Below are 13,591 nucleotides of genomic sequence, written 5' to 3'. Positions count from 1 at the left end.
TCCCTGCATTGCTTGTGTTTTCCCTGAAGGCCTCTTCTGATTACTTGCTAGCCTAACTCTGCTTAAGAGTTATAAAATCTGACAAAAATCACAGTTTAAAATCTGCTCCAGGCTAGCCATAAAAACATCCCTTTTTCCTGTATTGTATCTAACTACTATTTCTGAAACATCTTCTTGATAGCCTTTTGCAATCAGAGTATGGAAATTCTCTTTGAATAAAGTCGCTATGATGACTTTATTTCTTTCCCCAAGAGTTTTCAGTGTCTTCAGATTCAGCTTCATTTGATACTATTAGTTTTGCTCCTTTTTACCCTTCTCTTTATCTTTCATTAGTGCCAAGTATTGTAGTCAGTAAGAATCCATAAAATGAACTGAGTAGAAGCTTGCTCACCTGATCTACATCTCCCGTTACTCCTGTCTATCCCAGAGCTGTATCTCACAGTCTTGGGCAGAATGCTCCACTGTAGAGGAAAACCAGAAGAAAAACTGAAAGTCAAGTGGAAGAGAAGAGACGAGAACACAGAAAATGACAGGGCAGGGACTGCAGCTAGACTGATGAAAGGGCATAAGCGAATATGACCGATGAGAGGCAGGGAAAATTCTAGAGAACTCAGAGGATAAAATTAAATGTGGCTAAATTAATACTTTGAAAGGAAAACTTTTAAAAAGTATGTTCTTCAGAGGGCATTAATTAGGTTTTTATGCCCTGGGAGATTACTTTTGAAGAGGAGATTAGGATGGTGTAGAATTTCAGCCATATGTAAATGACACTTCTAAATGCTCAGCCTTTTCTCCAGATGACTGTGAAGCACCACTTTAACCTTACTGACAGCATTTGTCTACTTAGCACTTTTTGCTTCCCTGTGAAAGGAAGGTAAATCTCAGCTCAGCATCTTTTGATTTATTGCAAATCAGCCACAGCTTTATTAATGAGATTTTAACAGATTGCCCTAGTTAAATATTGATTAGATGAAATAAAAAAAATACATACACATATATATTAAGTTTGTAGCTTTCAGTATTCTCTTAGTTGGAGATTAGAGAAAGATTCTGTGTGTTTGGAGACTAGCAATAATAGCGTGTAGGGAATTCCACACTCTATTCTGGAATTCCCAGATGGTTTGTGCTCCCAATGCAGGGGGCACAGATTCGATCCCTGGTTAGGAACTAATATTCCACATGCTGTGCAGCACAGCCAAAAAATAAAATTAAAAAAAAAAAAAAAAAACTGTAGAGAATTTAATAACATACCTGAATATGCCTCAGAATGTATTCAGTCTAGTAAGATTCAAAGTCCTACATTTAGACTGGGTCTCTTAGTTTTGACCAGCATTGTTCAGCAACGCTTGAGGTTACCCGGGACAATAAAAAGGCAAGAATAAGTCAGCGGCCATTGTCAAAAAATGGTTATTCAATACAAGAGATAGTGCACAGAGTAGATTGGAAGTTGAGATGACAATGAATGTAAGCAGGAAAATAAACAGTTGAGAGAGATATATCAACAGAGCTTTGAGATCTTGGAGGTTTGAATGTCTGGATCTCAGGAATTTCCTGAGCATTGGACAGAACCTGAAATTCTCAGTGTCCAAGTCTGTTGATCAGTATTATGATGTTAAAGATACCTGTCTGCTCCTCTTTCAAGTCGTTCCTCCCCCCCAACCTTGTTTAAATTGGACAATAATAGATTAAAGAAATTAGCCAGTGGTATAGAAGGATGATTGGACCAAAAATCGGAGGTATGTGGTTCTTGGACTTCAGTTTCTGTAACATAAGGAGTATAGGATATCCTAATAAAATGCTGATTCTGCAAACAGGAAAGTTTGAGATCGGTGACAGCAGTGAATGCTTCATCCTTGTTCTGTTCTGCCTTCACCAAACTTCCCTGAGTCCAACGGAGGCACAACCCTTTTATTTATTTTATACTTTGTGTTTCTTGGAATGCTTTGGTTCCAGAGTGCTTCAGGCATCACTGTGTGGGCAGATGGAGGAGACTGAGTAGACGGGGGCATTACGCTCCCACCCCTCATTCTGTTTTATATGTTGTGGTAGCTTATATGTGTGTGTGTGTATATATGTATATATATTATCTATATATGTAGATAACCTTTAAACCACTGTTTTAGTTCAGCATACTTTTTTTTCCCCCATATCATGAAAGCATGATATGTAACTGAGAAGAAAGTAACTCATGAAAGTAACTGAGAGAGTATATCCTTGCTAAAGAGCCTCTATAGACCTCAGGCCTCCTTTGCAGGCACTACAGAAGGAGCTTCATGTTGATAAAACCAAGAGTTAGGTCCTGGGTCCATACGTGCTAAAGGCTTGCTCCTCGGTGTCACCCGCTGACCTGGCCATGCTGTGGAAACTTTTTAGAAGTGCAGAATCTTGGGCCCCACTCCATACCCGCTGAGTCAGAATCTGCATTTTAACAAGAGCCCCAGATGATTCATTTGCACACTGAGTTTGGGAAGCCCAGTAGCAGTGCAGATCTCATCCAGCTTCCAGGGCTCTTCACCTCACCTTGTAGGACACACAGCAGATGGAGTGTGTCTTTAGCAGAATTTAGTTTGATCTTGACCATCCTTTGGAAGGGTGGAGGGAAAAAGGACACTTGAAATTTATACCTGTCTTTCATCCCAGTGTACTATGATCCTCCAACATTTGGCTTATATAACACTGTTTTCTCAGGTTTCAATCTGTCATTCCCTTTCATTTCCCTCTTATACCATCACATCCATTTAAATCTCAGCTTCTGAAGAGCTCAGCTGTAAGAGTCTTAAGCACCCTTGAACCACCATCTCCCATTCCTATTCTCTTTGCCGTGTATTTCTTCCTCATTTGGGACTGAAATACTGAAAATGATTTTCACAGAACCAAAAGCTTGTGTAACTTACCATTAAGTAGAAATTATAAGGGTTTTTCATATTCAACATGTAAACTTTTTTAAGGATTCAGTTTATGGATTAAGTAGTATTTTATTTTCTATTTCTTTTTCATTTGCCATTTGATATTTTTATTCTATTTGATGTCTTGAAGAACAAATAGGAAAGAACCTGAAATCTCAAATCACATGTTTATTTGGCTCATTCGTTTTGGTGGGGACAATTTGTAAATATCTGCTGAAATATAATTGTGTATTCTCTAATACAACATAGTTTTGTTACCTACATCCAATTTTCAGATTTTAATAATGTGTGTGTATGTGTAAAATAATAATTTAAGGTTCTTTTCATTTCCCCTCCAAAAACCCCATTGTTTCTAACTCCATTGTTAGTCTTTGAGTTATAAATCCTCCTTTCAGAATCTTCCATCTTGCCTTAGTTCACGTCCTCCGACATAAGGCTGCTTCCACAGTTTCCCTACTTTGTTCCTACCAGTGGGCCTTATCCAGGAGCCATCATTCATGGCTATTAATTTATTGACTAACCTGGTAATAAGTGCTCCAGAATATCACCATGTGACTAACTATTGTGAAATATAAGTGAAGGATTGGTAAATTGTCAGAAGTAGGCGATTGACAGTCTGTGTCAGGGGCTGATATCCCAGCTTACAGGCGCTTTCCCTGCAGTGTAGGGTGGCGGGCCCCACCCCTCAGCCATCCCCACACTGTCTCTAGTCTCCAGAAGAGATTCTTAGCCACTTGCTGTTGATCATGCAGAGATTTGATTATCAGAAATTTATATTATTTTTCTTTGAAGAATTATGTATCATAATTCTTATCATAATTCTGTTATAGCTGGTTTATCAAGTTCTATATTAACCAGTTCTTGAAACTTTTATATTTATACTTAAGTTGTTATATTAACTAATCTTTTGTATACTTTTAATTCTAGTAGATTAAAATGGTAATATTTAGATATTTTTAAAAATTTACCTTTTAGCTTTTTTATCAGCAAGTTGATGATATCTGCTCAACCATATGATATCTGCTCTTAGTGGTTTAAAGTCTTCTGATACTCATCTTTTGTTCACTCATTTGGTTTTAGGATTAGTTGATGTTTGTTTTAGTTGTTAGTCATTATAAATGTGAATTTTTATGAATAACGAGTCTCTAGGAAGAAGAGATTTGCATAGACTATCCCCATATTGAATTGCTACCTGCTTCAGCTTGTGTGTTTGTATACCTCCACCCACCACATAAATGTACTCACTGTACAGTATTGTAAATGGTTGCATTGTGCAATTTTGTTTTCAAGATCCTCTTTCACTCTTTTCTAAGAGTGGTGACAGTAGCTTCTCTATGATGCATTAGTAATTACATATCACACTATGCTTTTCTTAGTTGAAGCCTGTATTTCAAGCTCCATAATTGTCAAAGTGGTGTGATCAGTTTTAAATGCCTAAATGAAAAGCATTTTGCTATCACAAAATTTTATTTTCTTTAAATTGTACTTAAATAATGAGTATGTTCTCCTTTTTTAGGTGCGCTTTGTAAAGAATATAACTGCCTGGAAAGAGATGAAACCAGGGTTTTATCATGGGCACATTTCTTATTTGGATTTTGCAAAGTAAGTTATACCCAGAATTATACACAAAAGAATGCTTTGTACTTTAGCAACCTAAAAAGGGATAAAGTTATTAAATAATTGTGATTTTGATTTTTAAAAAAGTACTGGCTTGTGTTTGCCACTTCAGATGTGTAATTTAAATACACCTTCTAGTGTTTTACTGCCCTCTAGTGTTCATAAATTGATTATTGTCATATTAATTTTAGAAATTTAAGGTAGATAAATTTAGGTAATGCCCTTTAAAATTTTTTATCATTATGTTTCTGCTTCATGTGCAATCAAATAACACTATTTTAGGAGAGTTCCAAGTTTTAACCTAGAAGCCAGTCGAATTATGACTTACCACATCATTGACTGAGAACAGAGAAAGCAAAGAAGCCATTACTCCGTTACTGATAACCCGAAGTGTCTGCTGCTCAGCCAAGACACACTTCCCCTTTGGCTACCTTGTTTTAGCTTTACAATTGAGATATAAAAAGACTTTTTTTAAAGTGATTTTTCTTTATAGTGATTTGCCTGAAACTGGACATAAATAACTAATTTTCCATGTTTTGGGGGAGGCATAGGATCAAGGTATTCCTGTCATAACTCTTTCAAGAAAAGTTAATAAAGTATAGGCCTTTGTACAGTATCTGAGCACTATGTGCCTCCCCCTAGAGTTTGTGCCACATTAAGTACTAATCAGAAGACTGATTAAAAGGAATATTCTAAATATGTATAGTTTGGTGAATCTATTTAAACATTTTTTTGTAGCACATAGAGTATTATTGTTGGAAAACCTCAAATGCCAATCTTTTCCATAATAAAACTAATTTCAAAAACATTAAAAATATGTTTTTACATATTTTGTTATGTGGACCATTTTTAAAGTCTTTATTGAACTTGTTAGAGTATTGCATCTGTTTTATGTTTTTGGCTGAGAGGCATGTGGAATCTTACTTTCCTGATCAGGGATTGAACCCACATTGGAAGGCAAAGTCTTAGCCACTGGACTGCCAGGGAAGTCCCCTACTTTTAAATTATTTAATCTTAGATGCATTTGCTCAGTCATTTCTTTAGCAGTCATGACTTCAGAGTAATATATCCGCTTGTATTTGGCAACTTCAAAGAGCATTCTGTGTAAAATCCAAAAGTTACATTGATGTCCCACTATCATTTCAGCTTTTCAAATTTGAAAAGAAAAACAGTTGAATGAAATGGTACAGATCCACATTGATAATAAATCTTAACTTTTTTGGAAAGCAAATAATTAAAAGGAACCTCCCAAATATTACATACATAAAACAGTATATTCTTGTTTCTAGTTCCTCCTACAGCACTCAGGATCTTTCAGTAAAATATTAGCTTTAAAGTTAGATGTACATTTTTCTATAAATAATTCATACAGCAATATTGAAAACATTTTATAGGCAGCTTTAAAATAAACTAATTATTTTTCTTTGCAGAGGCACTGAACCAATTTCATAAACTTCATTCATATGCATATTCCCTCAGGGCTGCATTATCCTTCAATTGAATGTTTGTTACCCTTTCACATAAATGATTTTTTTTTCCCCACACATAGCTTGGTTTCATACTTGAGGTTTTCATTATTAAAATAATATTGAGTACTTTTGCTTTTGGCAAAAGTCTTAGAATGAAGCTCTGGTGTATGCTAGCGTTCTTACAGTTGAAAAAACACAAAGTTCTTGGAAAGATTAATCTCATGTATTAAATACTGACATAAATGTTTAAGGATTTGAATATTTTCATAATATGTTTCATTTTATTGGAAGCAAAAAGTGTTGTGAAAAATTTTGATAGACCTTTACAAGATTTTAAACAAATACCTTAAAAAAATCAACTAGAGAAAATGTATTTTGATGTATATAGTCACAAACTATTTTAGATATAACTAGTATCTTTTAAAAAATGATTTTTAGTTTGACTGTCATACTCACAACAAGTAAGGAAGAGAGGAAAGAAACATCACCTTACCAGTTTTTAAAATACTTTATTCTTTAAAACATATTCTTGACTGGTGTAGTACCTTGTGGAGTCCATTAAAATACTTGCCTTCAAGAAAAAAAATGGTCAAATTCAATGAAAGAAATATTTAATCACATAGCTTTTCAATTGCCTTAGCAGAAACACTAAAAAGAGTACAAACCCGGGAAAACCTAGGCAGAAAGATGGACAAATAAAAATTGAAAAGTGCTTTCTAATTTAGACTGATCACAGGAAGCACACATGTTATTTGTAAACCCATATCTGCTCAAGCTATGTTTTGGTTATATTTATCTGGTTTTGTTTAGAACTTTAGAATAAGAGCAAATATTTTGGTTATGTTTATCTGGTTTTGTTTAGAACTTTAGAATAAGAACAAAAATATCTTCTTGTTATAGTTGCGTTCCTGTCCTGTCTTGTCTTAACCTTATCTCATTCCTTTTTTGTCTTAACCCTATTCTTATATTTTTCAGCGCATTTCCTAGTTCTTCTTTCCAAATGTCATTTGAGAAGTTTACCCATTTTTATTTATCAAAGCATCCAAAGAAGAAACTTTAGAGTCATTTTGAATCACCCTTTTCTTTGCCACATGGATCTAGTCAGTCACCAAGTCTTGTTGAATAGCTTCTTAGTGCGCTGCTTTTGATACTCATCCAGTTGGGTGCATGTGTCAGTGGTTAGTTCCTTACTGGGGAGTAAGGATGGAGGCAGAACAATTTCTGTCCACCCACCAGTTTCTGGATACTTGGGTTTTTTCCAGCTTTTGCTGATTATGAGTAAAGTTGCCAGAACATTTGCATATAGGTTTTGTGTGGACACAGTGTCTTCATTTCTCTTGTGTAAAACCTAGAAGTGAGATTGCTAGATGGTAAGACACTGCTAAGCAGTTTTCCCAGTGACTTTATTATTTTGCTGTATATCCTCACTAACTTGGTAGTGTTAGACCACCCCTCCTATTTTTAAAAAATTGTGCCATTTTAATAGATGAATGCTCATTTCAAGAAATAGTTATTTAAAAAATCTTTTGTTCTTCGTATCATTGTCAGTGGGACCAATAAATACCAACAGGTTATTCACTATTTTTGAAACAAGACAATGGGAATTTACTGTAGCAGGTTTTGGAGGTTTCTAGGAATGTGTTAGGGATAAAAGAGTCCAGAATAAATGTGTACAGTCCTCCCTTGTTATTTAGTTTCCACATCTGCGAATTCATCTAACTGCAGATCAACTGTGTATCAGTGTCCCTTGTGTGAAACTGCTACTTAACTTGAAATGTTAAATCTAGTGTGAAGCATAAATCTCAAAGTGAAATAACTTCATGAAGACTCTTCAGCCCTCCTTCAGCTTCATCATCTTCTAGTTGTCAAGGTTCCTTTCAAATGTTCTGAGTGTGTACTTCTTTTAACTATTCTTGATGTTCATTCATCTGTCCAGGCTATATAGAGTGTGGGTGTAAAGAAATGTTCCTGGTTTGTCTTCCTTATTGTTATACCATGTATGCTAATACAGCAAGAATAAGGTTTCTTACCAACTTGCTGCTCAGATTATATTTTTCCCCTTTTGATCATCATTTAACATGACAGATTCTTAGGAAATATGTTCTCTTCCTAGAAACACTGTGTTCTAATGGGTCAATAATAGTTAAGTTTCCTGGAGTGAAGACGAATTTTCTACTGTTCCATCTGAGCCCTCCTGAGGAATTGCTCAGATGACTGGCCAGGGTTAAAGCTGAGTCCACAGAACGTATTTTTCCACTGGTATAAAACTACCTGGTTGGCCAGAGACGTAAATGTACAAACTTGTTTCCTTACTAGTTGAGCTGAATGGTCCAGTGCTGTTTTATCATGCCTACTTTCAGTTATAATTCTTTGCTTCCATGTCTACATGCCCATACTCTGACTTATAAATAATAACTCTTATCCATTTTCAGAATAAGTTCACATAGATTATCTCATTAAAAATTATGTTTCACACAGATAAAGGCCACCTAAAGCCATGCCCCAGAAAGTCATTTCCCAGACAGCAAGAAGATTTTGTCAAATGACATATCCCTCTTTCACTTCTACTTGGTAAGAATCTCCATCTGTTCCACATTTCAGGGACTAGGAGAAAAGAGGAGGCATTGGTAGGAGAAGGCAATGGCACCCCACTCCAGTACTCTTGCTTGGAAAATCCCAAAGGAGCCTGTTAGGCTGCAATCCATGGGGTCACGAAGAGTCGGACACGACTGAGCGACTTCACTTTCACTTTTCACTTTCATGCTTTGGAGAAGGAAATGGCAGCCCACTCCAGTGTTCTTGCCTGGAGAATCCCAGGGACGGGAGATCCTGGTGGGCTGCCGTCTATGGGGTCCCACAGAGTCGGACCGACTGAAGTGACTTAGAATTAGCATAGCATTGGTAGGAGATATTCTGGGAGGAGGTAATTCCCAAGGGGATAGCTCAGGTGGATCAGTGGCTAATAACAGAGATGATAAAAGAGGTGCCCAGGGAATCTCACAATCTAAGAATGGAGTCATTGCCCCACTGTCCTGCCCTTACCTGTTACAAGACTCTTGGCTCTCTCAGTTAAGGTTCAGTTCAGTTCAGTCGCTCAGTCGTGTCCGACTCTTTGTGACCCTATGAATCGCAGCACGCCAGGCTTCCCTGTCCATCACCAACTCCCAGAGTTTACTCAAACTCATGTCCATCGAGTCAGTGATGCCATCCAGCCATCTCATCCTCTGTCATCCCCTTCTTCTCCTGCCCCCAATCCCTCCCAGCATCAGAGTCTTTTCCAATGAGTCAACTCTTCGCATGAGGTGGCCAAAGGACTGGAGTTTCAGCTTTAGCATCATTCCTTCCAAAGAAATCCCAGGGCTGATCTCCTTTAGAATGGACTGGTTGGATCTCCTTGCAGTCCCAGGGACTCTCAAGAGTCTTCTCCAACACCACAGTTCAAAAGCATCAATTCTTTGGTGCTCAGCTTTCTTCACAGTCCAACTCTCACATCCATACATGACCACTGGAAAAACCATAGCCTTGACTAGACAGACCTATGTTGGCAAAGTAATGTCTCTGCTTTTGAATATGCTGTCTAGGTTGGTCATAACTTTTCTTCCAAGGAGTAAGTGTCTTTTAATTTCATGGCTGCAGTCACCATCTGCAGTGATTTTGGAGCCCCCAAAAATAAAATCTGACACTGTTTCCCCATCTATTTCCCATGAAGTGATGGGACCAGATGCTATGATCTTTGTTTTCTGAATGTTGAGCTTTAAGCCAACTTGTTCACTCTCCTCTTTCACTCTCATCAAGAAGCTTTTTAGTTCCTCTTCACTTTCTGCCATAAGGGTGGTGTCATCTGTGTATCTGAGGTTATTGATATTTCTCCCAGCAATCTTGATTCCAGCTTGTGCTTCTTCCAGCCCAGTGTTTTCTCATGATGTACTCTGCATATAAGTTAAATAAGCAGGGTGACAATGTACAGCCTTGACGTACTCCTTTTCCTATTTCGAACCTGTCTGTTGTTCCATGTCCACTTCTAACTGTTGCTTCCTGACCTGCATATAGGTTTCTCAAGAGGCAGGTCAGGTGGTCTGGTATTCCCATCTCCTTCAGAATTTTCCACAGTTTATTGTGATCCACACAGTCAAAGGCTTTGACATAGTCAATAAAGCAGAAATAGATGTTTTTCTGGAACTCTCTTGCTTTTTCCATGATCCACTGGATGTTGGCAATTTGGTCTCTGGTTCCTCTGCCTTTTCTAAAACCAGCTTGAACATCTGGAAGTTCACGGTTCATGTATTGCTCAAGCCTGGCTTGGAGAATTTTGAGCATTACTTTACTAGCGTGTGAGATGAGTGCAATTGTGTGGTAGTTTGAGCATTCTTTGGCATTGCCTTTCTTTGGGATTGGAATGAAAACTGACCTTTTCCAGTCCTGTGGCCACTGCTGAGTTTTCCAAATTTGCTGGCATATTGAGTGCAGCACTTTCACAGCATCATCTTTCAGGATTTGAAAGAGCTCAACTGCAATTCCATCACCTCCACTAGCTTTGTTCGTAGTGATGCTTTCTAAGGCCCACTTGACTTCACATTCCAGGATGTCTGGCTCTAGGTCAGTGATCACACCATCGTGATTATCTTGGTCGTGAAGGTCTTTTTTGTACAGTTCTTCTGTGTATTCTTGCCACCTCTTCTTAATATCTTCTGCTTCTGTTAGGTCCATACCATTTCTGTCCTTTATCGTACCCATCTTTGTATTAAATATTCCCTTGGTATCGCTGATCTTCTTGAAGAGATCTGTAGTCTTTCCCATTCTGTTGTTTTCCTCTATTTCTTTACATTGATCTCTGAGGAAGGCTTTCTTATCTCTTCTTGCTGTTCTTTGGAACTCTGCATTCAGATGCTTATATCTTTCCTTTTCTCCTTTGCTTTTCACTTCTCTTCTTTTCACAGCTATTTGTAAGGCCTCCCCAGACAGCCATTTTGCTTTTTTGCATTTCTTTTCCATGGGGATGGTCTTGATCCCGGTCTCCTGTACGGTGTCACGAACCTCAGTGCATAGTTCATCAGACACTCTATCAGATCTAGTCCCTTAAATCTATTTCTCACTTCCACTGTATAGTCATAAGGGATTTTATTATATTTGATTATCAGTTAAGTAGCAGGTATGTTTCCCTAATGCCTCCCAACCCTCTTCTCACTGGTGAGTACACTGTTCCAGAGGAAGGCCTTTTGTAAGTAGCCAATTCACAACAGTTCATTCAACCTGATTCTAATATCCAACACCTATCTGACATCGTGCTAAACATTAATGATAAAGCTATGAACCAGAAAGAAAGTCGTCTTCCCTTATGGAGCATCTACTCTGATACCTAATTTGACAATGCCATAAGATTTGCAACAATACTGTTTCCTTTTCTAAAAATTGTGAGAAAAATTTTACTGCATCGTTGTTGATTTTATAGGCTTATGAGTTGCTTATTGAAAAAATATACCCCAAGCTCTAATCAACCAACTCACAAATTTAATAGAATAATGTTTTTCCAAAAAGTTCTCTGTTCAGTCCAGTTCAGTCACTCAGTTATGTCCAGCTCTTTGCAACCCCATGGGCTGCAGCACACCAGGCTTCCCTGTCCATCGCCAACTCCCAGAGCTTGCTCAAACTCATGTCCATTAAGTCGGTGATGCCATCCAACTATCTCATCCTCTGTCATCCCCTTTTCCTCCCGCCTTCAATCTTTCCCAGCATCAGGGTCTTTTCAAATGAGTCAGTTCGTCGCATCCAGTGGCCAAAGTATTGCAGTTTCAGCAGTATTCAGTTTCAGCATCAGTCCTTCCAATGAATATTTGAGACTGATTTCCTTTAGGATTGACTGGTTTGATCTCCTTGCAGTCCAAGGGACTCTCAAGAGTCTTCTCCAACACCACAGTTCAAAAAGCATCAATTCTTCTGGAAAAACTGTAACTTTGACTAGATGGACCTCTGTTGGCAAAGTAATGTCTGCTTTTTAATTTGCTGTCTAGGTTGGTCATAGCTTTTCTTCCAAGGAGCAAGCGTCTTTTAATTTTCATGGCTGCAGTCACCATCTGCAGTGATTTTGGAGCCCAAGAAAATAAAGTCTGTCACTGTTTCCATTGTTTCCCCATCTGTTTGCTTGAAGTGATGGGACCAGATGCCATAATCTTAGTTTTTTGAATGTTGAGTTTTAAGCCAAGTTTTTCACCCTCCTCTTTCACTTTCAGCAATAAGCTCTAAAGTTCTCTGTGGTTTTCAGTATTTCCATATGTACAAAAGATTTTAATGACTTAGACAAATGGCTTAATAGTGAGAAAAAGGACTGGAATTCAACAGAGTTGACCCCATTTTACACACAAAGCATCTCTTACAGAATCCAACCTGTTTGTAAATTAGAAATGTCCTGTTCAGTTACTTTTCAGTAATTCAAAGGCTGAGAGAAGCAAGTTGTATCTTGGCATCTTGCTTTTTTCTCTTCTGTGGTCTCTCTTCACTACTTATTTGCTAAAAATTTAGTATAAAATATTTATAGAATGTTTGTGTGTGTGTAAGACATTGTAACAGGCAAAAGTAAGAGGAAATGTGAAACTGGTTAGGTTAGCTATGTGCTTTTTGGGTGCCTTTAAAAAAAGATTTTAGTAAGAAGGGAAATCTAAGTTATAAGTCCATGGAGTCCCAAAGAGCTGGCCATGACTGAGTGACTGGGCACACACACACACCTTGTTGATTACAGTTACCATTCTGTACTTTAGATTCCATATCATGACACTTCTCTGCTGACTCAGGCTCCCTCCTGATGCTTGTAGTGCCCTACAAGGCCCACGTGGTCTACACTTCCCCCACCATCACCCCCATTTCTCTCCACTCTCATGCTCTGTCATTACCCCCTTCCTCATGCTGCCTCAGCCATTTTGACCTCCTTGTTGATTCTCAAAAATGCCCAGCACTTAGCTGCTTTAGGGCCTTCCTGCTTGGAAGTCTTATCTTCCTGGAGCACTTTCTCCCAGATATCGATGGGGCTGTCTTCTCATCACATAATAATAGTGCTGTGGTGGTTTAGTCTTGTCTGACTCTTGCAACCCACGGACTGCAGCCTGCCATGCTCCTCTGTCTATAGGATTCTCCAGGCAAGAGTACTGGAGTGGGTTACCATTTCCTTCTCCAGAGGATCTTCCTGCCCCAGGGATTGAACCAGGATCGAACCTGGGTCTCCTGCATTGCAGGCAGATTCTTACTAACTTAGCTATGAGGGAAGCCAAATATTAAAAAAATGTAATAATAGTGCTGCCTCCCTGGGAAACCCTAGTTTGAATTGTACTGTCCCCCCTTCTCAGAGAAGGCAATGGCACCCCACTCCAGTACTCTTGCCTGGAGAATCCCATGGATGGAGGAGCCTGGTGGGCTGCAGTCCATGGGGTCTCTAGGAGTCGGACACGACTCAGCGACTTCACTTTCACTTTTCACTTTCATGCATTGGAGAAGGAAATGGCAACCCACTCCAGTGTTCTTGCCTGGAGAATCCCAGGGATGGGGGAGCCTGGTGGGCTGCCGTCTATGGGGTCGTACAGAGTCAGACACGACTGAAGCGACTTAGCAGCA

At 38.5% G+C, this 13,591-nt stretch overlaps 1 protein-coding gene across 4 annotated transcripts in view; it reads left to right on the top strand.

Annotated features, from left to right (window-relative positions):
- HS2ST1 (heparan sulfate 2-O-sulfotransferase 1) overlaps positions 1-13,591 on the top strand; it is a 188,537-nt gene that overhangs the window by 151,170 nt on the left and 23,776 nt on the right. For all 4 annotated transcript variants that reach the window (XM_019957151.2, XM_019957152.2, XM_070786170.1 and 1 more), the window contains exon 3: positions 4,423-4,508. In XM_019957151.2, the coding sequence (XP_019812710.2) occupies positions 4,423-4,508 (86 nt within the window). The remainder of the gene's footprint in view (positions 1-4,422; positions 4,509-13,591) is intronic.

The sequence above is a fragment of the Bos indicus genome, chromosome 3 (assembly GCF_029378745.1).
Source record: "Bos indicus isolate NIAB-ARS_2022 breed Sahiwal x Tharparkar chromosome 3, NIAB-ARS_B.indTharparkar_mat_pri_1.0, whole genome shotgun sequence".
In the NCBI taxonomy this organism is placed as follows: Eukaryota; Metazoa; Chordata; class Mammalia; order Artiodactyla; family Bovidae; genus Bos; species Bos indicus.
This window is presented reverse-complemented; position numbering and strand designations above follow the sequence as displayed.